Source organism: Seriola dumerili, unplaced genomic scaffold, assembly GCF_002260705.1.
Source record: "Seriola dumerili isolate Sdu_G_001 unplaced genomic scaffold, Sdu_1.0 BDQW01000036.1, whole genome shotgun sequence".
NCBI lineage: Eukaryota > Metazoa > Chordata > Actinopteri > Carangiformes > Carangidae > Seriola > Seriola dumerili.
In genome coordinates this window covers 195826-223174 of record NW_019174291.1, presented here as the reverse complement: position 1 = coordinate 223174, position 27349 = coordinate 195826, and the positions used below count along the sequence as shown (strand labels likewise).

General features: G+C 40.8%; 1 protein-coding gene across 1 annotated transcript in view; it reads right to left on the bottom strand.

The window, feature by feature from the left end:
- Positions 1-27349, bottom strand: part of LOC111216778 (ryanodine receptor 1-like) — a 65539-nt gene extending 38190 nt beyond the window's left edge. Inside the window, exons 1-37 of the mRNA XM_022738397.1 lie at positions 27322-27349; positions 20999-21018; positions 17851-17970; positions 17651-17752; positions 13773-13847; positions 13607-13685; positions 13391-13503; positions 13185-13284; positions 12788-12884; positions 12605-12679; positions 12210-12366; positions 11902-12066; positions 11567-11688; positions 11144-11330; positions 10626-10761; positions 10420-10515; positions 9932-10050; positions 9527-9660; positions 8951-9192; positions 8662-8854; positions 7759-7975; positions 7577-7681; positions 6906-7009; positions 6707-6790; positions 6455-6614; positions 6043-6190; positions 5703-5908; positions 5192-5366; positions 4811-5019; positions 4382-4728; positions 3782-3917; positions 3377-3537; positions 2902-3064; positions 2691-2777; positions 1432-1658; positions 696-1140; positions 46-618 (exon numbers count right to left, since the gene is read on the bottom strand). Of these exons, the coding sequence (XP_022594118.1) occupies positions 46-618; positions 696-1140; positions 1432-1658; positions 2691-2777; positions 2902-3064; positions 3377-3537; positions 3782-3917; positions 4382-4728; positions 4811-5019; positions 5192-5366; positions 5703-5908; positions 6043-6190; positions 6455-6614; positions 6707-6790; positions 6906-7009; positions 7577-7681; positions 7759-7975; positions 8662-8854; positions 8951-9192; positions 9527-9660; positions 9932-10050; positions 10420-10515; positions 10626-10761; positions 11144-11330; positions 11567-11688; positions 11902-12066; positions 12210-12366; positions 12605-12679; positions 12788-12884; positions 13185-13284; positions 13391-13503; positions 13607-13685; positions 13773-13847; positions 17651-17752; positions 17851-17970; positions 20999-21018; positions 27322-27349 (5907 nt within the window). The remainder of the gene's footprint in view (positions 1-45; positions 619-695; positions 1141-1431; positions 1659-2690; positions 2778-2901; positions 3065-3376; positions 3538-3781; positions 3918-4381; positions 4729-4810; positions 5020-5191; positions 5367-5702; positions 5909-6042; positions 6191-6454; positions 6615-6706; positions 6791-6905; positions 7010-7576; positions 7682-7758; positions 7976-8661; positions 8855-8950; positions 9193-9526; positions 9661-9931; positions 10051-10419; positions 10516-10625; positions 10762-11143; positions 11331-11566; positions 11689-11901; positions 12067-12209; positions 12367-12604; positions 12680-12787; positions 12885-13184; positions 13285-13390; positions 13504-13606; positions 13686-13772; positions 13848-17650; positions 17753-17850; positions 17971-20998; positions 21019-27321) is intronic.

Sequence of the window (27349 nt, the reverse complement as noted above, 5' to 3'; positions counted from 1 at the left end):
AATTTTACAGATGGACAATGGTCAGTGTTTAAAAGTCAGACTGACCTGCAGTTTGACAGACTCAGGCAGCTTCATCTGGAGTAATCCTTCCTCCAGACCCTCCTCCTCCTCCTTTAGTTCTGCCTCCAATGCCTCTGCCTCCTTCTCCTCCTCTGCTTTCTCTCCGTCCACTTTTTCTACTTTGGCCTCTCCCTCCTTCTCCCCCTCTTCTCCTTCCTCCTTAGGTTCAGCCTCTCCCTCCTTACGCTCTGCTTTCACCAGATCTTTCAGCTCCTCCTCTTCCTCATCACCGACCCCTTCATCCTCAAGCTCAGCCTCAGATGCGTCCTCCGTTTCCTCCTCCTTCGCTTCCTCACTTTCTCCTTCAGCAGCTCCACCCTCCTGAACTTTCTCTCCTTCCTCCTCCTCTTCCTTTCCACTGAAAACATTGGGGTCGATCATCTTGAGGATGTGCTTGGTGTCCTCATCATTGAAGATGCCCATAATGAGCAATGTGCTAATTAGTTTCAGGATTGGGACAAAGTGAAACTCCACACTGCCTCCTACTGGATCGCGCATGGCCTGGCTACCATCTAGCACAGCTTCTGTTAACATGCTAATCGCCCTGGTCTTCAGCTCCTGTGGAGGAAACATAAAAATAAGCAAAAAGGGAAATAAAATTTTATCGGTGCAATGCAATCTTTCTCGTTTCTTACTTGTAGAGGGAAGATAGGACTAAGGGTGTACAGATCAGGGTCGGTCCCGACAAAGTTGACGTATGAGAAATGCAGCTTGGGCCGTAAGCAGGTGGTGAGGCCAACACCAGGGAGAGAATGGGCCTTCTTTGCATCAGGATAGAGATGGATGGTGAGAGTCTCCTCAGTCATGGGGACGATAAACTCCCTGTTGGTGCCCAGACGTGCCCGTTTGGCAGACTCCAGGTGGATGCTGATGAGCAGGTCATAGTAGCCGCTGCGGAGAGGTCCAGGCAGGTAGGTGTTCTCGGTGGCATAGAAAAGCTGGGATTCATCCACATGGCTGCACAGGGCATGGGCCACTCGGTTGTTGCCGAGGGCACACACAGCGCAGTAGAGCATGAGGGTGTGGTAGTGGAACTTCATCAGGTCATGACGCTCCGACAGCTCCAGGATGTCAATACACCTGAGTAAAAAAAAAAACACAGACTCAAAGATCAATACTGATTAGGTGACTCTGGTGAGTACATAGTAAATATCATAATCATGATAAATATTTATATATAATCCATATCTATATGTATAATTTCTCTCCCCCGCAAACTCACAAACTCAAACAAAATTTTGAAAATATCTGGGGGTTAGTGAATCTGCTGCTAACCTGCAAATTCTTGACCAAAACAAATTACTTGCAAGAATCCATAGGAAATGTTGGGAGCCAATTCCTGCCTGCTGTTAGACTGTCTCTGTTCTCTACCTGTTCTCCTCTGGGATGTGCAGGGCCATCATGATGAGAGGTTCAGTACACTCCACCATCCAGCCCAACCTCTCACTCACTCTGCCCACCTCCGGGTTGAGGAAGTGATTGGGCATACGACTCCAGACGACCGGGGTCAACATCTGGACATCCAGCCTGGGAGGGCACTGCGGGACTGGATTATTACGCTCGCTGCGGAACATGGCTGCCGATATGGGCATGATGTTCTGATACGAGCGAGAGAGACAGAGGAGGGGAGGGTTTAGACAATCACAGAGAGAAGAAAAGGACGAGTAGACACTTTGATTTGAAAAAAAGGAGAAAGCAACGGATGGAGGCTAACATGACAAACAGGACAATAAAGCAAGTACAGGAAATCGAAGCAAGAGGCTGACGTCCCTATCATTCACTGTCCCAGTTAACAGAGAGCACCTATGTTCCATATACTTAACTGATAAATAATAAATCATAAAGTTACACAGAATTACATGAAGTAAGTGCAATGGCACTCAGTAGAGCGCATACCTCCGCCAAGGGCAAACCTTTTCTTCCACCAGATTATTATCTGAATCTGCACCAAATTTATACACGTCTGATTTTATACATCAAGATCCAAATATTATTTCCTGAGAAAATTACAAAAATGTGAAAAAATGCTCTATATCACAATGCTGAGGAAAGTGATAAAAAAAATTCCTGTATCCGCCCCTTTAACTGAATTGCCACAAAAAATTTGCATTTTTCCCCAGCCCATGTCCCATCCCTTTAGTTTAGTACTTTTTATGTAATCCTGCTGACAAACCAAGAATCAAATAAACCAACAAACAGACAAGGGTGAAAACATAACCACAGTGGAGGTAATTACCAAAGTTAAGTTTCAATTTCAATTCTCTCCTTATGTCCACACACACATTTTCTCTTGCTTGTCCTCAAATTTGCCCTTTATACAGTATCCCTATCTCTCTCTCTCTCTGTCTCTCTCTCTCTCTCTCTCTCTCTCTGTCCCATATGTCTTTGTGTCTTTTTTGTCTTAGTCTCTCTCTTATCGATGTATAGGTTAAATGAGATCTAAACATCAGTGCCAGTGAATTCATTTTTATCCCAACGGAGACACTAAGTCACCATCAAGCTAGGCCACATCTGACCCACTTTCAAAACAGGTGAGGAGGAGAGTCACGATGAGGGGTGGACCTGTCTGAAGGGGGGAGGAAGTAAGCAGAGGTAGCTGCAGAAGCATATGAGCAAAAGAAGTTTCTGACCTTGAGTTTGCCCAGCTCCAGCTGCACCATGTTCTGATTGGAGGGCTGAACGAAGACAGCAGGGAACAGCTTGGTGTTGGGCTCCACCTGAAATAAAACACCTCCGGCTTTACAACTCCACAGTAACATCAGCAATCTCAACTAGTTTGAAATCAAGTCCGAAAAACACACATACAAATACGCAAACAATCTGTACTGTGACTACACATACCTGGAAGAAGGTGTTTATCTCCTTTCCATTGGCTGTAAAGGTCATGAGACCTGTTGCCAGGTCGACCAGACAGCCAACCACCATGTCCTCCTGGCTGAAGCGGGTCTGCTGATTGCTGACCAGGTCCCCTCCCCACACCATGTAACAGTTACTGTGCTTCATACTGCAAAGAAGCAGAAAACACACTTTTCATTTCAACTCATTCTTTAATAAGGCAGTTGAAACACTATGCAGCTGATCCAAACTGCTTTACATCACAGAGAGACAATAAAAGACAAAGACAACAACGATATTTCTTTGTCATTTCTCTCTGCCGTTTGTCCTTACCACCAGCAGTGTATGAATGAAACAGCAAGCCTAAATCACATTACTTACATCTCAAACCAAGAGAAAAAGAAATAATAACTATATCAGCTTGTAATATTTGCCATTGTGCTGGAAAATAAAATGCCATTTACAAGTAGGAAAGACTAACCTGTCGTGTATGTTGCCTCTGTCATCTCCCACAGTAACAGTGACACTGCGGACTTTGGAGAGGTCAAAGGATGGATCATACTGGTGGTAGTCAGGAGTGACCCAGCCAATCCACACACCTGAGGGCTCCTGCCCAGCAAAGATCCTCACAGAATAGAAATACTGAAAATACAAAAAGATCAGGGAGAAAATAAGACAACTACAAGAAGAAAATATCTGAGTAAAGGCAGCAAAGGATTACAGACACTGTCATAACTTTGGTAGTATGATGCAAGCTAATGTTAACACCCAGTAGGCTTATTCAGCAAATCATGCCAGCCTAATCCCTGGATTTTTGCCACATTGGGGGGATCATTTTGACAAGCACTATAAATCTAGCATCAGCAGAAGATAATGTTGGACTCACAGTGGTGGTACTTTGGATGATCTCAGGGTCATCTCTGTCGTCAGGCACCACGTCTTCCACCAAACGCGGCACCGTTGGAGGTGCGGGAGGAGGGGCGAGAGGTGTCATGGCAGCCTTCTTAGCCTTGGAGAAAAATCTAATGCACACAGAAGGTAACAGAGTTTTGTTTAGTGACAGTTAAATCTTAAGGCTGCACTTACCGACTTTGCTCACTGCCTGGTAATACTGAAGTCATTTTTGAAGCACATAGACCGCATAATGTAATCAATGAACTGGAAAAAAAGAGAAAAGAAATTGTCTATTGCTGAGTTGAGTCTAGCTGTTGCTGGACGGAAGACTCATAAGATGCTGTCTAGGAGACAGTTTGTAATTCAATATCAAGTTTTAAATTATCACTCCCTGCAGGCTGAAAAATAATCATAACTGACAGCCAATTGAAAAACTCCACAAGGTCTCATTTAGTAGGACTGGGAAGCTCTTGTCTGACCAATGTTTTGCTTCACACTGAGAAAATGGATGAATTATTTACATAATAATCTGCACCTTTAACCCTGTGAAGGCTGGTTCCTCTCCTCTAAAGAAAAAACCTGCGATGCTTACCCTCTTTTCTTTCCCTTTTCTGACACTGTGTCCTTCTCATTCTCCACAGAGATCTCCTTAGGCACAGATGACTCCTTCTTTTCCTCCTCCTGCTCCTTGCGGCTGGCAGACTTCTTAAGAACCTCAAACTCTGAGTCGGGCTCCACCACTACCACTTCCTCCTCTGGGATGGTGAGGGCACGGGTGAGAGGGGTGGTGCCTGCTGGGATCTTGAAGGTCTCGTGGAACTGGACGGGCATGCTGAGTCTGAGGAACATCATGTCGGTATTGGCGTTCTGTGAGCCAAAGGTCTTATGGGTCAGCTTCAGACACGGGGCACTGTCCACAGTCCCATCCACTCGGGAGACCTGATAGACAACATATTTAAAGAAAAATAAATTATCCAGTTTTAAGCTTCATTAAACATTAAAGATGTCACTGAGTAGTTACCTCAATGTGATTGTGATCCGTAGGTACAGGCACAAACTGGGGCAAACTTTTACTGAACCACATTGTGATGTCTCTCTTCATATTGATGCCAAACGGTTCAAATCCTTCCTGCAGGCCACAGATGGCAAAGTAGCGCAGGCTGCTGACATTCTGACCAAGATTAATCCTTCCAACCTGAGACAAGCCCAGGGCACACACTGGGATAAAACCTGGGGGGTAAAATCACAGTAAAGTAATTGGTAAAAATATTTTGAAATTGCTGTTAAGGTGTCCTGATGTATGAAATTTATATCAAACAGTTTTTATGCCAAGAGATACCGCCTTTCAATTACTGTAATAATAATGCTGATCCAATAAGGTCAAACGACCATAAACTCTTACCTTCACCAATTTCAATGTCTTTGAAAGCCATTTCCGAGCCTGAGTCACTGATCAGCATCTCTCCGTTGAGTGTGAACATGATGTTCATCTCAGTGAGGTCAATCATACAACCGACCACATCACCAGACTGCCACTGGCGACCAAATGGTTCATTGCCAATGTGCCATCTTTGAGCCTGGAAAGGGGTTTCATCCAATAAATTACCAACAAACTATAACTTCAAATTCAATAAATGATCTATAAAATACAACTTCATATTTCCTTTCAATTTGTCTTGGTGCAACTCGACTGAATGTTGACTTGACTTTTTTCTAGCTATCTAAACATTGAGTTTGGTTTATTTCATAAATGCATCATCATCATTTAATAAATACCTCATCTATTCATACTCATAAAGAAACAAAAACTACATAATTACAAAACTAACTCTACATAACTATATAACTTGACAAGCACTTTATTAAACTGGACTGGCGCTGATTTAAAATGAACCTAAAAGATGCAGACTTACCTTATTGCCATTGAAGACATAGGCCAGTTCATCTGCTCCCAGTTCAGTGTCAGAGCGCACATTAGGCCGTGCCCAGCCCACTCTCATCTCCCCCGTGGTCACTGCCTCAAACTCAAAGTACCACTTTCCTTGGGTGACAACGTTCGACTTCTCTGCCCTGAAGATTCGTACTTTGTCCCCGCGGATGTTCTCAAGGCCATGGCCAGCTGCAGGGAAAGAGGGGAAAAGGTGACAGATAAGATTATGAACGCTGGAGGTACTGCTGATGCCCTGGGATAGAGGTTTGCAATTGCGTAATATTCCACATTCAACACATGTTATGTGAGGTAAGCTGACTTACTGCTCTCCTGATCTGGAGGTTCAATGTTGTAGCCATAGCCAATGAGAGTGCGGACAGCGTTGTTAACACTGTCTCGGTTGGTTTTCTTAGTTCTCTCATCCAGCAGGTTGTAAGGTACCAGACGAGGGTTTCGCTTATTTAAGATGTCCTGAGGAGCATAAGGGAATACAAGTTGATTACAAAAATTTTTTTTTTTTACAAATGGTTATGATTATTTGTCAAAGAAAACATTAGACAGGCAGCATGGCTTAGCCCCATTTGGATTATACACAGTTATTTGGTTGATATAGTTAGTTAATACAAATTAATTATACGAAGTCAACTCAAGACTTTCCCACAAAAAAAAAATTATAAAATAAAAATAGAAATAAAGGATTTATTAAGGATTGGATAAGGATTGAAAAATGGTTACCTGCACAATACTGTAGGTCCATCCTTGTCGTACCCGATCCCTTGCCCAAACATTATGCCCATTTTCTGCCAGTTTTTCTACAAGCTGGTTCTGGTTTGGTGTCAGTTTGACATGGCTGAGGTCAAGGGGGGCAGGCTTGTAACTATTGGTCATCACATAGCTAGAGAAGAGACCAAAGAGTATATTTAGATATACATAAAAGATAATGCAGAAAGATAGTTTATATAGACAGAAATATCCTGGTCGCCGTACGTCTTGGGTAGCTTGATCTTCTTGAGATTCTCTTCTGCTTTCTCGTCACCCATACCAACATGGCAACCCAGTGCCAGGAGAGTCCTGTGGGACAACAAAGATACAGGCATCACCAACAGCGTCCAGGGAAATAAAATTCCTCCTTTGACCCTCACATCTCTCAAAGTAAAACCTCTACAGAACTTAATTACCAACTCACTTCAGAGTCTCGCCAGACATCTGCAGGTTGTAATTCCTCTCTGGTTCAGGGAGATTCTGGAAGTCCACCAGGCAAGGATGGAGTTTCTTGTTGTCATCCCTGAACTGTAGAGGAAGATGATGGTAGGTTACTCATTGGTAAAAAAAAAAAAAAGAACTCACCAATTAATTTAATTCAACAGACATTCATATATCACAGTTCACAGGGAATGTAATTCTCTTTCATTTCATCTCTCTCGTGTGTCTCAGGGCTCTTGTTGCGTTGTGTTATATGTGTTATAAATCAGTGATATGTGTTCTTATGCAACTATGTGACCTTTATAGAAAATGAAAATAAATATATCCACTATATCCACACTTGTCACCTACAGAACATTTATTTCATCCTAAAAAGGGGTGTGTTTCGGTGTCCCTGTATTTTTACAAAACTATTTGAAATGGGTATAATTCAAATTGTTCTCATACTTTTTGTTACAACTAAAGACATTAATCAGTGAAGGTTTAAAATTCAAGGAATAGTAGATAAAACACAATGATAACACTAAGTTACAAACTGGGCCCCTGAAATATTTGTGATATTACTGAAGAGCTCCAAATCATCTAAATCAGAGGTTGTCAAATCAATATTCCTACACTGTTGCTTCTGTATTGCAATGCTGACGTCATACTCACAGTCCCGTAGGTCCAGCCCTGCTCAATGCGAGTGACGGCCCAGAGCTCGTGAATATTCTCTGCCAGCTTCTCTCGGATACGCTCCAAGTGGGGTGGCAACACAATCTATACAGCAACAGAAAGTCAGGGAAGAAAAAGAAACTTCAAAGTTGAAAGTCTGATTTTAGGTTGTGAGCTTTTACCTGGACAGTGTCCACAGGGCAGGGGGTGAACGAGGTGTGGGTGAGGGACTGGGTGGGACCCAGCAGGTTGCGGACGCCACTGAAGTCGTGCTTGTACTCCTTGATGGGTTCGATGCGCATCCTCTCTCTAGGCAGCAGAGCCTCATAGCACGGGGCATAGCCAGGAGGGGGCATGAACTTGAAGTCTCCATGACGACCACCAAGGAGGAACCGAGCCCTGAGGTGACAGAAATGGAGTCAGTACCATTATCAGTTCCTTTATCCCTTTGACAGAGAGATCTTTATATACCACTGAAGCACTTTATGGAAACAGCGTCTTGATCTTTATAAGACTCATAATAAAGAAAACATTGATTTCCTGTGCCAATCCCTGAGCCTGTGTTTCCCTCCTTGCTCTCATAAGTTAGCGTAAGCCCCATCTCAGCACTGTCGGGAACAATTACACACAGTAGCTGTAAAATCTCTTTAGGGGGACAAGACAAGACACTAGGTTTTAGAGAGATTATTTGGAGGATAATTTAAAGGGTTTAAATCATAAGAATTATAGAATTGAAATGGAAAGAATTAATAGTTATTTAAAATGCAGAACTGTTTTGAGCATAATCAATCATATGAAATATTCTGCCAGTTTTAATAATTTTTTGGATCATTTCAACATTCTCTATGTGTATTCCCACATTCGTCAGGCGCAAATTGGAATTAAATCACGTGATTTTAAAAACTGACAACCTTGTGAGTAACAGGTAAATCAGCCTCTGCCCCCGTATCATTTCATTGCATTTTTACCTGTTACAGTACTTTCCTGTTGTATTGAAATTAACATGCAAAGTGATTAAACTGATCAACAGAAAACAAGACAAAAACTGAATACAGGAACACACTTTATTTATGTTTCACACTTACTTGACTCCAGCAGAGAAACTGATGACAGGGAAGAAGAGGCCATCCACATTGAAGTTTTCAAACATGCCCTGAACTGGGTGGCCATTGATACGGAAGGAGATACTGGGCACGCTCAGATCCAGACAGCAGCTGACGACATCATCAGCAGCCAGGGTGTGCGCGCTGGGTGAAGCCACCTGCCGGGCTACGGTACCTGAGCGGCAGAGCAGAGAGCAAGGAAGCCATATAACAAGACACAGAGCATCATGGTGAATAATATAGTAAACAAGTAAGGGGACCTTAATCTTACCTGACCATAGATGAAGTCCATCAAAGCCATAGGAGTAGAGGTCATCTCCCACACCATTTCCTCCCCAGCCTTCTCCTCCTCCAGGGTAGGGGCTGTAGCCCTCGGTCATAGCCCAGCCCACACGCAGGTGGGTGGCCTGTGCCGTTACAAAGGGTTCCACATAGTCTACCATCATCTCATAGTACCACTTCTTATACTGCGTGGATCCCTCACATGTACCCAGGAAGATATTGGGCCTTACACTGCAGAGAGAGGAGAAAAGAAATCAAAATGAACTTTTACAGACAACAGCCATTTATAATAATAAATGTATTGATATAGGACTTTTCTTAACAAAGTTAGAGAGTGCTTCACAGTTAAATACAACCAGACAAAAGACAAGCCCAAAGAGCCTGAGCAAAAACAGTAGAAGAGCATAAATCATAAATCAAAATTATACAAAAGGATCTGATAATAAGTTAAGGGACAGAGAGTTTAATGACTTTTAAATTTAGTCTCAGAATTTTATATTAAAAAACAGAAAAGACCACTCTGTACTTTCTGTACTGTAGAGCAAGTTAACAGAAGTTTAAGTACCTGGTGACATAGTTTACAATGTTAGTCTGCAGCAAGAGCTCACGACCCGGAAGTAGGTTTTCAGTGATGAGGTTCTGGTTGGACCTCACAGCGACACCGTTACACACACACAGAGAGCGCAACACATCCAGGACCTGAAAGCAGGAGCGAGACAGACATTACAATTGTCTTTATGTGGCAGAGCAGACAATTCATACTTTCATCCACTGGCTACAATCACTGATGGAATTACAAAACAAAACGTTTTTATTAGGCAAATACAATTTCAGGGATGCTGCAACATTCAAAATCACCACCTACAAAAGTGTCTGGTAATGTAGGAAAACCTGTCAGGTGAAGCCAATTACTTTGCTGCCAGCTAATGTTACCTTCCCACCCTGTTCCTGGCAATGAGAAACGACAAACCTTGTGGTTCCTTCCATGTTTGTCCAGGAGAGAGATGATAGATTTAATGTGGTTTTCCTGGATGATATTCAGAACCTCAGGGCTTTCAATTAGCACACAGTACAGCACCTCAAGAATACCTAAATGTATAAAGAGGAGATATGACAAATTCTTAGCATTTTCTTAAGAGGTTACGTGTAAAAATGTAATGATGTGAGTAATTTAAGAGATATTATGAATAACAATATGGTTCAAAAGAAAAAAAAATTGCTAGAAAATAAATTACTACATAAAACACTGCCAATTAAAATCAGTGCAAAAAGATTCACCCAAATCATGTTTGGTCTTCAGCCTAGACATTGGCTGACAAGCTCACAATAGTACAAAAAGTTGAAGCTGTATCTAATACCTACACTAGATCCAACCAACCCTTAACAGCAATTAGTCAATTCTAAAGAACAACTCTGGCCAGCGGGTGTATCAGTGAGTGAGTGAGATGCATCTGATACCGGAGGAAGCCTCCAGACGGTCCAGTTTGCTGACCAGCCAATCCAGGTTGTCACAGAACAACGCGCAATTAGAGCGGTTCCCCCTGATTAGAGAAGCTGTTCAGTGGAGACACGGGGAGTGAAATAATGTTACTTCATTCAGTAAAGACAGTATTTCATTTTATTACATTGTATTGTATCTACAGAGTTTATAGTAATTCTTCTACCCAGAAGCTCATAAAGGAGGTTGACAATCTCTTTCCAGGACTCTGCAGCTTCCTCCCCGGCAAATTCAGAAAAGTGAGCAGCGGTGTTGTACACATTCAGGCGGTCAATGCACTCCAGTACGATGGTGATCATTCCCTGAGAGTAAAAACACAGGGACCAGAAAGATTGTGCATACATTATTATTCTGTTTCTTTGTGTTATTTCTTGCTGAATTTAGAGTTGAACTGTACTTGGCTTGGATTTGGCTAAAGTTAGATCAAGGTTTAGCTTGGCAGGATAGGTTTATTATCGTAAACCTACAGGGAATAAATGTAATTAAGCACAAGTTATAAAAGCAAGTACATGTTTTATGTGCATGAGATGTGTGTGTGAGGTCACAAAAGTCCTCAGCAGGCTCAGAAGTGCAAGTTCCCTTTTGCAGAGTGAATGTATCTTAGTAACAGGAACAGACGGTAAAAATCAATAGATATAGAGAGTCTGAGGGTGTGTGAGGTTGTGCAGGCAGCATGCAGATTACCTCCTCTTGGAAGAGATTCTGCCGGTTGCGGAGGGAGCGGAGCTTGGTCTGTTTCTCCTCGTGCTCCAGTTCCTCCTCAGGTGGACGGAAGTAGAAGATGAGATCCTGAAGAGAGAGGATGACCCCCTCCAGAGGGAGCGACACAGGCCCTGGTGACTTGTTCTTCCCACTAAGAGAGTCCAATCCCCTGGAAGAGCAACAGCAAATGAACAAAAATCTAAAACTTTTAATATTTTTATTACAATCTTCATAGTTCCAGATAAAAATACAGTTACAGCACTGTACCATAAACAAGTAAGCTCATAGTGAAGATGACAGGTAACTTCTGGTTCATGCCCACAGTAAGACATAAATAAAAATCAATGCATCCAGTCACAAAGAGGAATTTTCTTCTCACCTCCCCGCATTTGAAAATGTACTTACTTGATGAACTGCCTGAAGAGGCCTGTAGTGCTGTAAATCATTCGAGCAGCCTGAGACTCTTCGGTCTGGGAGCGGGACACAGTTAGGGCATCGTCCATATGACCCTCCTGGTGCAGAATGGCCTGGAAACACAGACACATAATTATATTACAGATGAGTTCTCTCTGTCCTTCTATTCTCCTTATGTAACATCTATACAAGTGTGTTTATCTTGTCCCCTGTTGTTAAGAATCTGAAGAGTCTGAAAGTTATTACTACAACACCACTGTAGAATTACCCACACTAACTCAGCTTTTATTGCTATTTTACGACAGTATTTATCTCTCTTCTATTACCTTTCTCTTCATCATTCCCAAACGAGCGGCTTTGGCATCCAGGGCCGCATATGTGAGCCACAGGCCTGTGGAGACATGCTGGACGAAGCACATGGACTCTCCGTACTTTATCTCTGGAATGCCCATCCCCTCAACATCACGCTTCTGAGCCACCTCCACCTTCTCCTGCTCAGGGGAACCAGGAGGAACAAATAGGTGGGAGAAAATGATAGCGAGTTCAGTGAGTGAGGATATCAATGCATAATAACAGAGTATCAAAAGGCAAGAGTTCAGAGAAACTCAATCTGTTCATTTTTGTAATTGTTAACCTTTGAAGCACGGAAGCAGAAAGCAGATAGTTTGGTGTTGGCCCGCTCTGGGTCGACCACCAACAGGCCCTTTTCTTCATCCAGACACAGGTACCGGCCTGTGGTGATATGGCGAATACGGAAAGACTGCCCCCACTTCATGTGGCTACCGCTCCAGCTGCAGGAAGAAAGCAGAAAAAAAAAAATACAATTAAGATGCCAAAGTATTTTAATTTCTATCATATAATAATATAAACAAAAGTAGTTGTTGTTAAAAACATTTTAAGTGTGTGAACAGGTAACCAAACAGACACCGTTAGCACAAAAGCACATTTAAGATACAAAAAAACTGTCAACAAGCATTAAGAGACACAAATTTAATCTTCATTATGTAAAGGCCTTAAGGGGACAATCACCTGATTCTGAGAGGCTCCAACCTCCACAGGGATCGAGCCTGGCTGCAAACAGTACCGCCTTCATAGTGACCCATCCTGCAGCAGAGTCACGGAAGACACGTACACAGTCATATGGTATCGGATTCACAAGATATTTTACATCTTCTTTATATAGTGTAGACCTTTATATCTTGTTCTTCTCACCTGCGCTTTTCCTCTCCTTCCTCTGGCGTGGAGATGGCCAAACACTCATCCATGTGCCCGTGGAAGAGTCTTAGAACATGACCTCCTGTCAGAAACCCTAAGAAGAGGAACGCACATCACGATGAGTGTATATCGTGTATATTGTGTGTATTGTGTGAATATGTGTGTATGAATCTGTGAGTAAATTTCTCTTTATGTATAGTATATGTTAAACACACACTGCCAGATCCCACCTCCATCCCCCCTCAAAGGTACCTTGTTCTGGATTTCATATGCTCACAGTTAAAATTCTGAAGTACAACTATGAAATGTGTAGATCATCTACGTATAAGTGTGGGTGTTTCTACATGTGTGCGTATGAACTGTGTGTTTCCAAAGTTTAAGAAGCAGGTTGTACCTTCGGCTAGTTCACATCCTGAACTGATTGGGTTCATGTTCCACAGAGTCTGCATGAAGGAGGCATCCACCATCAGATCTCCACTGGCATAGGACAGATGCTGAGGACAGGGGACAAGAAAAAGATTGGAAAAGAGCAGAGGTTATATTATGGCTAAATCCCCCCATTGTGTAACAGCAAAGTGGACAGAGTATGAGGAGTCTTACCAGGTATCTCTCAGAGGACACACTGACAAGGATGAGGTCGTCACCCACCCTGACCTTTTCACCTTCTGACCTCTGCTTAGAGGCTGGATGAATGGTCCACCAACATGCCTCACCTGCAAGAAGAACAATATGTTCACTCAAAGTATCTTTAAGCAAAAAAACAAAAAAAGTTCACTAATATGTGTTTAAAAAAAGGATCCTCAAGTTTGGCTCTACCAGTGGAATCTTCTTGTAAGCCCACGTCGAAGGCCAGCTTGTCCGTGAGTGAGCGCGATGTAGTCAAACAGCTCAGGTACTGGGGAGAAAGTTTTTATTCAGGACGTGACCAGAACTTTGTCAAAAATTTTTTAACAGTAAACAAACTGGTAATTCGCAGTCTTACCATGCTTGAGTGGTGGTGTCTCAAAAGGATGGCATGACCGTACAGGAGGGTACGATGACCTCCACCTTGGGACGACTGGAGTGGGAGAAGACAGAATAATATTTAACACACCAGCCTGATATGACTGACTATAGTCTTTATATACCTCATATACCTCGATCATGAAGGGAGGAAAACAAGAATATATTTTTGAAGGTCCAGAAGTCAGAGGAATACATTAGGAGTTCAAACGGTCAGTAACTGTAAATGACTGGATCACAACAAATCATCACCAACTTCTGTTGACACATTTGTGTTTGTTGAGACTGTACTTCTATATTATATGTAGCACTGTGTGTTGAATTTAACATTGCTGTATGTTAATATTACTGTATATGTTGCATATGAAGAATACACTGTCTACTCCAAGTATATCCCTTATCTATTCTCTCAGACGGGCTAAGTGTATGTGATTAAAATGATTTTCCAATACTAATTAAAGGCTTCACAACCCTGTACAGTAACTTTTTTCCCAAAACAGAAATGATACACAACTTGTTGGGTCCATTCTTATACAAATAGAAGGAGAAAACACAAAAAGAACCACATCATTAACAAAGCTGGGGATGAGATACTGGTGAAACTGGGACAATATTTTGCTGTAAATCACAATTTTCAGAGAAGGTATCACGATGATGTGACTGATAAAGTCTTACACAACGCACAACAAACTTAAAACTTTGAATCTAGTCATCACACATTACAATCTCACACAAAGGCAAACACATTAAGCCATCCTACCTTTTCTCAACATCCAGCAAGGATGAAACAAGAAAACACAATTACTGATGGCAGTTGTAGATAGGTTAGCCAAAACAACTATTAAGTTCAGGCAACAGGAAGATAACGCTTAGCCTTTATGTTGCGTTAAGCACCCATAATCCACTGGGACGAGTCAGGGGCAGGTATGTCAAGGAGTAGCACTATACCATTAGCCCTGGTCCATATTAGCACTAGGCATGATTAGGACAGGTGGTGGTGGGGTGCGTGTGTGTGTGTCTGTGTGTGTTTTATGAGTTAAACAGGCCTGTCCAGAGTTCTGGGGTATCCAGTTTCCCTCTATCCAGACCCTCTGCTGGGCTGAATGCCATGCTATTCTCATCCTCCTGCTCACCATTAGAAAGGTCTGGCTCATCCACATCTTCTCCTCAGGCTGGCCAAACTAGCCACAATAATGCAGCTAATAAAATGCTGCAATTAGAAAGCATCTCTTTAAACTAGCTTAAGTTCCGCTAACCTCAGCCAAATGAGGTTTCTTTCATCTGAAATATGATACTGATATTTTCTGTGCATATTCTTCTAAAACTATACGCACCAACAAAGTACTAAAATTTTGCCATCTGGTAGACTGGTATACAAAGTTAACTATTATACAAAGTATGGACAATCTGAGAACTAAATGCTAATGCCATCTTTGACTTCTAAATTATTACATTTCCTCAATAAGTTATCTTAAATACTATACAGTGTTGCACTCACATTCCCTTAACTTGCCTGAGATACTTTTTCAATTTGTGCTTTCCAAAATATCCCAGAGTGCCTGCTGACAATCCCAGAGGATGGGCATCAATGTTTTGCTATCAACTATGTGTGGAGAGGGCAGTAGGTGCAACATGATAAAAGCAAGAGGGTTTCTTAGAAAAGTGAGTTACACCAAAAGCACAATACATCTTGGGTCTGCCTCACATTCTCGTTGGTTGAGGGTTCTGTAGGTTGGTGAACTGATAAATATGCTGCAATGTGTTCTTCTAAGAGGGATTTCTCACCATATGATTGTTGAATGTTGATAAAAACAATTGAGAGCCTACAAAAGCTTGGTCATTGATTCAGAGGGACTAACACAGTGAGCCTGGATTGACAGATGGCTGCAAATACATCAGAATTATATGATATGACCTACGTTCGGCTTGTTGTCCACCAAACAAGTTTTATCCATATTAAGCAGTTAAATATAGTGTGGATTTCCATGTCTGAGCCATGTTAGATGAGTCTTGCCTGATAACAAGCCATCAGTACCATCATCTAACTTGGCTTAAGAAAACACATTTTGTCTAAAAGGGGAAACAGAACTTGACGTCATCAAAGACTAACGAAGAACAATGTGCTGAAACAAAAGGAACATCAAGCAAGGCGGGGTCATATTTATGATAAGGGTATAAGGGCTGTGCTATTTCTGCATGAAATGCAAATGAATGATGCATTGTGACACATGGCTAGTTCTGATATTTTAGGCTAGCTAATTCAATCATAGGACAGATGCAGCTGTAATTATTAGAAAAAAAATACATAAATGTATAAAATCCTGATCACTACAACAATACAACATTTTTTTAACAGTAAGAATTCTGTTTTGGTAAATAAAGAACAGCTCAGCATAAAGGAAAGCTGTAAAGATACTATAATTGTTTACTTGGACCTCATCAGCTACTGTTGCTAGAAATGAAAAACAAGTGCACAGAGCAATCGCCACCTTGAGGTGAGGGCTAAACGGATATGAATCAAAACATTTGAACAACACCACCACTATTTCATTCAGTAGGGACATCCAGTGGGCAACAGGACAGGAACGAGGACAGTTGCCAGGTTGGTTGGGACACAAGTTACAGGAAATAAGACATGTTAACAGACATACCCATTTGTCCAAATCGACTGTCTGCTTGGCAGCGAGCAAGAAGGGAAGGGGAGGGGAGGGGGTGTCAGATAGCAAGTAAAAAAATCATAATAAAATAAAAGCAAAGAATAAGTCCATCTATGGTGCTCACATAGACTGAAGGATCATGATGCACCTTATGCTGTATAATGAACCTCTAAGCCAAATTTGGTATTAATGTTTAAAGGCCAAATCTGTGATCCATATGTAAACAAGGAAGTAGCCCAACCAAAAAAAAGTCAGGACTGTAACCAGATATCAAACCCAAAATAACAGACAAATCTTTTAATACACGGGCTAATGCTAGATAGGTCTCTCATGTTTTGGATATGTTTCAGCAGTGTTAGTAAATAATATTCTAAAAACAATCATACATTTTAAACTATAATCAGAACACAGACTCCTTATCTATCGTCTGTAAATAATTATAATAATGAAGAAATAAAAAATGTGTTAAAGAGCTACAGTATATGAGCTGCGTAGCTGGGGTAAGCAGATTAAAGCTGATAAAAAATAAACTTTATCTTTTAGGAAATATGCTTGCTTTCCCTATTACCAACAGTCACATGAGAGGAGCAAAAGCAAACGTATATATCTGTGTCCTAGTCTGGATTCAGAGGAGAACCGCCTCTGAAGGCTAGATGTGCTGAATGTTATTTCAACATGTTTTAAATACTGCACAAAAAATGACAGTTTTGAAAATTTTGTAAGGCCCTTTTGCTGGACCTTTTAGGTGAAACACTTCTTTGTAACATACTGAACATAAAGATTACATTGGTGTTCATTTTCTTATGTGACTCTGAGTAAGACAGCAAACATACATATTTCCAAAAATGTTGTAATGTTCCTCTCAGTGAATGGTACTGAGGAATACTACAAAAAGACTGTGTGCCTCAACAAAATCAGATTCATTACATATCACAAATCTACATCAGCAATCCCAACTGAAATTGAAGAATTCTATCCTGTGACGGTGAAACCGACAGGAGACAGGAACAGCAGAATACATTGTAAAAAAGAATGAATACATTTTTTATCAGTCAGAAAGGAGGGGGGAAAATCTCCCTACCAAAGTCTCGACCATTTGCCATTCGTAAGTCATAGTCCTCTAAAGTGCCTACTTGACCTCTCACGTCCATAGATTCCTCTATCTATTACTCATTTCTTTATGTCTGCATTTGACTCCTACCTCGGTCATCTCCACCGTGTTGGCCAGCATCTCCTGCAGCGCACGAACCGACAGCGACTGCTCCAGAATGAAGGTACATATGGCCAGGTCCGGGGGCACATTCTGCAAACCATATACACAGCACAGAGGTAAAATGAAGTTACTAGACACAAGATTACACGCAGAACAAACAAAAGGGAGGGAGGACACCAGCATCTCACCTGAGCGTTGGATGTGGTTTCCAGGAAGCAGAGACGGTTCCCGAAGCCCTCGCAGGACAGACATAGCTTAATCGTCTCTTTCAGGACGGAGGCAGTGCACTGCAGAACGACCTGGTCATCCTGCATCCAAAACACAAATACAGAGTTAAGAACACGTTTACTCAGTGGCGTTTCACTTACACATTATTTTATGCTCACTACGAATTTAGGCTTTTAACCACACACTTATTAGCCTTACATCTGATTTTCTTTCTGCTGGCTGACCCTGCTGTGCCTGCTTTTTCATGTGTTAGTAAAAAGTTTTTAAAGCATCGAATAAAACTGACTTGACATTTGGTGCAGGCATTGTTATTTAGAAAACTGACCTTTTATTGACTAAACTGACACGCTTTATAAGTGCAAAAGAGGAAAACTTGCTATAGCACACTTTTTTAAAAAGACACTTGTATGTGTACACACTGAATAGTACCCAATGACTAAACCAAAATAACAATACCAGGTATTATATATGTTTTACTACTACTTTTACTACAAATCATTAACACTGTGCATTGCTGCTAAGGGTTTTGCGAATTATGGTGCACTGCTTTGAACAAATTTTCTTACTTTTCAGGTAGCCATTGGCTTTCATTAATTTCCATACTCTGTTTATCTAAATAATCTATCACTGTGAATGTTAACATCTGTATTCATTTCAAAGTTACGTCAATGTTGCACAAAACAGTGACAATTTTTCACAATTTTTTGAGCTTAAACTGCATTGCCATCATGTTCACTGCGCTGGATTACACAACTAAAGCAAGAGCCTCCTAATTGATGTTCATATCAAACCAAAGTGGATGAGAACCAATAGTGTATTGAAAAATATGAATAATAATTAATAATTATAAAATTGGCTGCAGTAATGTATACACACACACACACACACACACACACACACACAAACATATATATATATATATATATATACTATTCACGGTTAAAAAGGAAAAACTGGCAAAACCACTGATATGGTCTTTGAAATGAGAAGCTAAGAAGACTGCAAACAGCAACTCAAAGTAAGGGGCGGCACAATAGATACACGCAACTCCATTTTACAAGCAGCATACTAACAGACAGTAATTTGGTGCTCCTCGTCAATGCCTGGACCCTCTAGAGACTGATGTAAATACAGCAATAAACACCCCCTCCCCTGCGTAACCCACACCTGACACTCAACATTCTCAGCTGCTCCTTCTACTCAGTCATTATGCAAGTGGATCCATCACTTAACCTGACTGATATTCCTCTCTACACTTCTGGACAGATTCCTGTCTTTTCTCCCCTCTTGTCTAACAACTAATGAATCATTCTGTCTTCTCATTCTCGACTCGCCGTTGTGCCCTGGTGATTCTACACCATCGATGTGTCAGGACTTACAGTATTGTTTAGGATAATAGGCAGGCACTTTAAAGAGAAGCAGAGGGCAGCACAGGAATTTGCATGTCTATGTTTATGGCACATTGCAGGAATATAGAAAGTGATGCAGATCAGTGACCTCATAATATCTACTCCTCTCTTCCACCGAGAGGCCTCTAGTGTTTCTTTGGCTGAAGAGTGTCCCCTCTTCTGATGGCGGGGCTATCATCTATCTCTCCTCAGCCTAGAAATGTCTCCTCTGTCCTGTCCTCGTGTTCCCTGCTTTGCACTCCAAAAAGTGGAGCAATGTGCCCTCTCTCCTTCACTGCAGACATGAGCAACACCACTCAATATGAAACTCAAGTGCTACTAAAACTGTATATACATCATGAAAACATGACTTTTTTTGCAAAATAAGTGAATCTCAGAGGTATTGCAAAATAGAAAACAAGTTCTCAATCATGTTAAAAAACAAAGTGGTGGAATATCTTTCCCACCTCCTTTGTACAAAAACAATACCTTCAACTCACACCACTTCAAAGCTGAGCCTTCGACGCTGAGCTCCAGACCTATAAGTATATGCACTACATGGATCTTTGTTTTATCAAGGCTGACCATAGATTACAATGAATCCCAGCATCATCGCAGAGAAGTCATAATGTGACAGAAAAAGTGATGCTGAAATGGGATAGGCAAGGTTAAAATGGGCTAAACTGGCTATGTTTTGAGGACAGTGCACACAGACTGAGACTGCAGTCCCCATTAAGGAAAAAGGGCTGAGCTTGTTGGTGTCTAAAAGCAGACCGAAGGAACCTAGTGACTCATTGCACCGAGACAAGATGTGCGATCAGATGACAACCATAGACGATATATGCCCCAACATTATACAGGAGTCCTACCCAGTGGCTTCCGTACATTTCTACAGTCACAAGTCGTACATAGCAGACTTAATGTGCTTCATCACTCTAGCTCTATAGGCAAAATGAAAAAGTAAGAGGAGCCTCAGGAGGACTGTGAGAGCTCAAGGATTCAGGCAGTTAACAGGCTCATTTCCTAATTTTTCAAAGTATCTCAAACGTAAAGCATTTTGCACCAATATTCTTGAAAGCGCTACAAAAATAAGGGCTATCATTATTGCTAATAATAAAAATAAAAGGTTTTTGTGAAATAGGGCATTTTATGACTCAGTAGACAACATATAAAAAATATTGCAAGGAACAAGGAACCACACTATTGCTTTAAAAACCCACAGAATTGATTCTTACCAGGTATTTTACAGTTTTAACTCGCATGTACGATATGAAGCACAAGAGAGAATCTTGAGAAAATGGCTGGTTACCTGCCAAACTGGCAGGTGGAGCAGACAAACACAAAAGCCTCAGCCAGCATTTGCCATCACTTTGCTGGTACATGGTTGGACCTGTTGTTCCACCTTTAATGTTAGGGCACTCAGACTTATAATAGTAGTCTATCAAGTGCATTAGCAACTACAGAGCCGTGTCCTTCTGAGAGTCACACAGTGTGAATCACTTCCAATCTGACCATGTGAAAAGCTGATTTAGAGACCACAGAAACCCCTGGGCTTAACTCAGCCTTTTATTAATAGAGGCAGCTTTCAGGATGTGCAACTGACGCTTTGTTGTAAGCCAACCACAACGCTTGATTATTTGTTAATCTCACATGACCTAATTTGATGGAGCCAAGACAGGTGGGCAGCACTGATTGAAATCCAGGATGTGCTGGTTATCACCCACCTGACCCACTGCACTTCTACCTGTGCTGTGGGCAAAGATATGTGGATGAAACTCATTTGATGTCCCATCAACATGGTGGGTGTAGAGTTACAGCCAAACCATGTTTGGACTTGGCGGCTGAAGCATCTGGGCTATGTGGATTCTCAGGGTCAGAGGGAGAAGTAGAGACAATTAGATGTAAATTGACAGACACAAACAAACACACTAGTGTGTGCAAATAGAGGTGTGTAATGCAGCAGAGATTTACAGCCAGAGGCATAGATAGCGCCTGAAAGCAGACACCTTTGTATATTCTCTAGGGATATCTGATGGTGCACTTGCAGACAGAGGGTAGCCAGGGTTCCCCAGACAAGCAGGCATGGTGCCCGCCCCCCCCCACACAGGAACCAAACAAGAAAACACATGCAGAATGGTGAGAGATATGTGTTCCCTACGATCCTCCCATGCTCTCCTAAACTATGTGGTAGGACAGGATGGGCACATGACATTCTACAACCATACACATAACTGATACTGTCGCTGTCGGCAGAGTGTGTTCAATCGTTAAGTTTATCTGGTAATTTTATCTCAACTGGTGCTATAATGGAACTTAATACCAGCATCCAGCTAAGTGCTAATACACTATTAAATGTAGTTGAGAGGTTTGTCTTCTCCACTTGCAGGTAATCGGCTGGTTCAGGTTTTGTTGTCTGTTCAAAACTTAAGTAACATAAGTACAACATTAAGTACAACAAAACTATGAAACTGGGGCTGGTGGCTGTGTAATTCAGTAATCACTGTTGCAGTGTCCAAATAGTTAACTCTAACCCTAACCCTCGACCTTCAACTTCAAGTCTAACAAAAAACGAACTTGAAATCTTTTTAGAACATATTAACCTTCCTATTCATTACCAAGAAAAACACAAACAAAAATGGCACATGGCATGTGACCAACATGAAAAGACATGTAATCATCTGGTTTTAGTTTTCATGACAAATGGCTATGGTTATTTGAATCTATATTTTCTGAGATATTTATATATTTTCTTATCTCTAATACATGTGTGATGTGGAAAACATATGCAGTATATAACAATAATAAATACTGTTATATACTGCAGCTTTATCTTAATAATGTCAGTATTCCAAATTACATGGTAAACTTATATTTATCTCTTTGAGTCAAATCCTTTGCATTTACAGCCATTAATATCTTGTTTTTATTTACTTTGTTTTAGGTCTGAACAATCAATCAAAACATTTTTAAGACAATATCCAAGTCACAGGAGCTGCAATTTTTTTGATGAAGGTAAAATGTGTCACAACAGACCGTAAGTGAACCATTGTGGTGCTACAGAGACGCCTACAAATCATATTCTCCAGACATAAAGGAACATCCTTGTTTGGTGCCCCAACAAAAATAACATCATCATTATTTTTATACTTTTTTCAGTGAAAATGAAATGCAAACATGACCTGATTCAACTGAAATTGTGACTCATATCGCAATCACAATATGGGCTAAAATAATCACAATATGATTTCTTTGCCCTGCTTTGTTTGCAAGTTAACAGGGTAGCTTCAGCACAGTCTGAACTTTTACACTATGATTTGTTTAAATGCTTATTTCAGTTCATGATTTTTTGAATATTTTCATCCCAATATTGATTTACTTCTTCAGCCATTCATACCACACTCTCAATTTCTGAATTGACAAAGTGCCACATCCATGCCACTGAAAACCTGCTCAGTAATCACATCACTCCCAGCAAATGAATAACACATCCATTCTCTCTTTACAGTTCAAGATTTGTGCCCGATTCTCTGATCAAAGTGTGCTGATGCAGGCCACCCCAAGACATTGATTATATTTCTGCAGACATAAAAAGAGTGAGGGACAGCACATTGCACAGTATGTGGGTGGGAGAGAGGAACAGCTCAGTAAGGTAGAGGAGAGAGTGGTGATGGGGTTTCCTGTTGAAAACTAGAAAGGACTGTACAGGTGCACTATCAGCATCCTCCATCACATTGCAGTCTGGGGGGCACTGTGTCACGCTCACTCTCCTAAATCACGTGCTCTCACTCATGTTTTCTCTTCTGCTGCCTAAAATGTCTCTCGAAACAACTTTTCTCCCTGACCCTTTTGTTTATTAAATTCCTGTATCATCGTTCTTTTCAATATTGCATATATTTTTATGAAGTTGTTATTTTTTCAGAATTAATGTCTCTACAGCATTATAACATCAGGCCCTTATCATGATCTTGATAAAACCGTAGAGTGAGGGATTATGGGTCTGTGCTACCTGAGGATATCAATTTAGTCACATGTGAATATAAAGCTCTGGAGAAACATTTAGTTTATATACAGTACACTCCAGGCCTACACACCATCTCTAACATATCAACTCCAAAATAGCAAAACCATCTCCTTAACTCACCAGTGTCAACAGATACAGATTGAGCACTGCACAAGTCACATGTTTCCTTGCAGATAACTACCTGCATCACAACACACTGCCATCAATTTACCATCTTTAAAGACATCAAGTGAAAGGAGGGATGGTTAAGAGGGACCACTGTTTGCAACAATCTACAAAAAAAACATTGTGATGGAGGTTTAAGTTAGAGCCCGACTGATATTGCATTTTTGGGGACGATGCCGATACCAATATTAGGGAGTAAAAGATTCTGATATCGCTAAATTGGGAATCAAATAAAATAACTATAAAAATATAATATATAATAATTATTAATAGAAAACATGTATGAATAGAAAACAAATATGTATATATTATTATATACAACATAGTGGATATATATATATATATATATATAATATATATTATATATAAATATATCAAATATACATAATATACATAAAAAAAGCTGTCTATATAATTTGACTTGACCGAGGCATTTCCACTGCATTATTGCTAATAAAGTATTCATATCACCGCATATCAGTGAATAAATATATGCGCCTATACAGATATATCTGTTGACCAGGCCAGTATCGATAAAATCGCTCAGGCTCTAGATGTGGCTATATGAGCTTTATTGGGGTGAATATTACAGTACATAAAAAATTAAAAAATAAAAAAAAGTAACAGACAGCATCTCAATTTGTAGAGAAACAACTTCGCTAAAGTCTTGAGAAATCTCTTTTCTTCCCTTATCTCTGTCTCTCTCTCGCTCTCTCTTACAGCTTATCTCTAACAACACAGATATTTCCAAACTTAATTCACTGAGTCATTTAATACTGTGGTGGTAGTGCTCCCAAAGTCCACTGAGCAACTTGCAAATTGCCTTTTATTTGTCATTTCACTACAGTTAAGGGTTCAGTGATGGCCCTGACAGAGTGTGATAACCCTACAGTCCATTAAAATCTACACAAAGTTTGCAAAAGCCTGCACTCTGCTGCATCAAAGCTAAAGCTTCTTTCTCTCTGCTTTGGCATCACAACACAACACAATTAATTAATTCCTTCTCAAACACTCTGTAAATCCCAAACTTTTAAGTTTCCATCTTCCTGGTAAAAGTGTTGATGAACTCTATCCTGCCTCAAGCTCCATGCTACAACACAAGAGAAAAAGCCCCTGTAGATAGTGGGACACCAAACAACAGAGTCACAATTACTTCATTTATAAATAATTTTATGATTAAACAACATAAGCTACACACTTTTGAAAAAATCATGGGTAAAATAACAAAACTACTACTGCTGCAGTAATGCAGGAGTCATTACAGTCCCATGAGTGCATCTATGTGTGTGTGCCTGTGCTCTGAGTTACATGTCTAATGGCATGTCCGACTGGGTTTTACAGATAAGTTATGATGCACAAAATTTATAGGGAGCTTGAGACGGAAAAAGCTTTTGCTGCTGTCTTTCTCGTGCTCAGTCTCATTCCACTCTTTCCTTTGCTATACTCTCCTCGCCCACATTTTCCCTCTGTCCTCTTATTATTTCATTGCCGTCCTCTTTTCTCTTCCTTTTTCCATTACCTCTACCACGCTGCCCTGGGCCTTCCCCCTGCACTCCTCTCCTATTTTAGGTGGCTGCACCTGTCACTATCACATTCCCTCCTTCTGCTGACCAGCAGATACTTAGAGGTCTCACTTGGAGAGTGAGCCAACAGAAACTCTTGCTCACAGGAAAGGCATTGAGCACAGGAAAACTGGTTGATAACTTCTACTTCTGATGAGCGAAAAGCTCTGTAAGTAAAATCAAATTGAGTAAAATCAACCAATCACTGCCCCAAAAAGTATATTATACTTACTTATACACTCAGAAATCTCTTAACGCTCAGTGGGTTATACTGCAGTTATAGAGCAACACTGATAACACAGTTAGGGTTCAAATCATTCATGACTACTTTGCAAAAAATCCATAAAGAAAGATGAGATCAAGTTGCTAAAATGTAGGTTAATGAGAAAAAAAAATAACTAAATAGCATGGACATCGTATCTTATCTCATTGTTTTCATTCATGACTATACTTCCGGCTACTCTAGACTTAAGCAGTGATAATTCACCACAAGATTCTGAGAAACACTATAGGTGAATTTCATTGACATGCAGTGTTTTGACATCCTGCACACATTGGCTTCAATCCCTTCTGGCTCAGTTAAACTGCTACAAACTATCAGACATCAAACATTAAACAGCCTCTGCCCTTTGAAAGACGATAAGTCTGGCAGACAGCAGCAATTCAAAGGAAAACACTGTTATAAATAAATTATTTTAGCTGGCCTAAATCCAAAATCCATCCAAAAAAAAGTCCATTTGCCTTAAGAGTAAAGTAAAGTACTTTCCTGATCAGCGGGCCTGCATAAAACCATGTGTAATCCAAAAATTGAATATAGGAGTGAGTTAAGGCACAGAGAGATTTATAGTGGAGGACGAGCACCATCCCATAGTCCCCAGATGAAACTAGCCTCAGAAAATATAATTGAAAATAAAAAAAAAAACTGAAATGTGAAATATCCCAGCGTATATAGAGCCCAACAGAAGAGAAAACCTCAAGTCAAGACACTACTCAACTTGTGGGCAGTTAAAAGAAAGAGTTAAACATTAAATTTCAAATATCCTTCATCAACCTCCCTTCATGTTCACAAAGCACATGAAGTTAATCTTCATAGTTTTTGTCTCTGATTTAGTTAATAAGACTACAGGCTCTGAAAAAAATATTGTCAGATTTCTCCAGACAGCTTTTGCAACATAATCCAAGTGCCTCAAGCCAAACGACTGCACAGTGGGTCCAAAACAGTCCAATATTTACCTCACCATCTCCAATATTTTCCTCAATGACAAAACTCAGACTGCACACACATTCTGAAAGATTTTGGCATCTTGAAACGAAGCATTGTCAGGGAGCAATGTGGAAGTAAACATAGGGCATCTGGACTTGTTTAGTTACAAATCACTTTATGCTGTACTCGCTTCTAAAGGGCTATAAGGGACCAGATCATTTGTTTTGCATATTTTAGACGGTTTAAAACAAATCACATTGAATTTCACCACTGCCAGCCATTTTGAAGACTGTGCTGCTATGTTTCAGAAAGCTGATCTCCATAAATTTCTGTAAGAATGATGAAGGATCAGAAAATGTATCTGATGTATTATTGTATTATTAGTATACTTTATCATTACTGATGACTAGAAACTTGCCTTACTGTAGTATATCACAATGACCAGCAAACCCACATTATGTTTGCCAAAGTTACATCATGGTGAGAAGTAAAGCAATGCAGACTTTTACCAAGTACGAAGCTATGATGTGATAGTGACACAAACTAATGTGATTCTGATGTTCAGTGTGATGGATTATGCAACATCATGAAGTATCAACATGGACAGGACCATAGGGAACCTGCATGCAGAAAAGATCCCTAGATCCTTTAAGCTATAAAGTGACAGAGCTAATCAATGCCTCTGCACAAATGCACGCAATCACACAAGCACATGCACATGCGCACACAAACACACATATAAACACACACACACACACACACACAGCAGTTTACATAACAGTTGTGTCACTTTGCTTCTGCAGGATCCCTCTCTCTCTCTCTGTTTCTGTCGTGCCTAACAGAGTAGACCAGACCACCTGTTTATTGTGTAAACTGCTGTGACCGAAGCAGGCAGACTAACAGGTGCTGTATATGTATGTATGTGTGTGTGTGTGTGTGTGTGTGTGTGTGTGTGTGTGTGTGTGTGTGTGTGTGTGTGTGTGTGTGTCTGTGTCTGTGTCTGTGTCTGTGTCTGTGTGTGTTTTGCTGTCCCGCTGTGGACGTGTTCATCTCCTGGGCTCAGCACTTCTAAAGCCCTGCTTTGCTCGCACCCTCCCCACCTCCCTCACCCTCACCCAT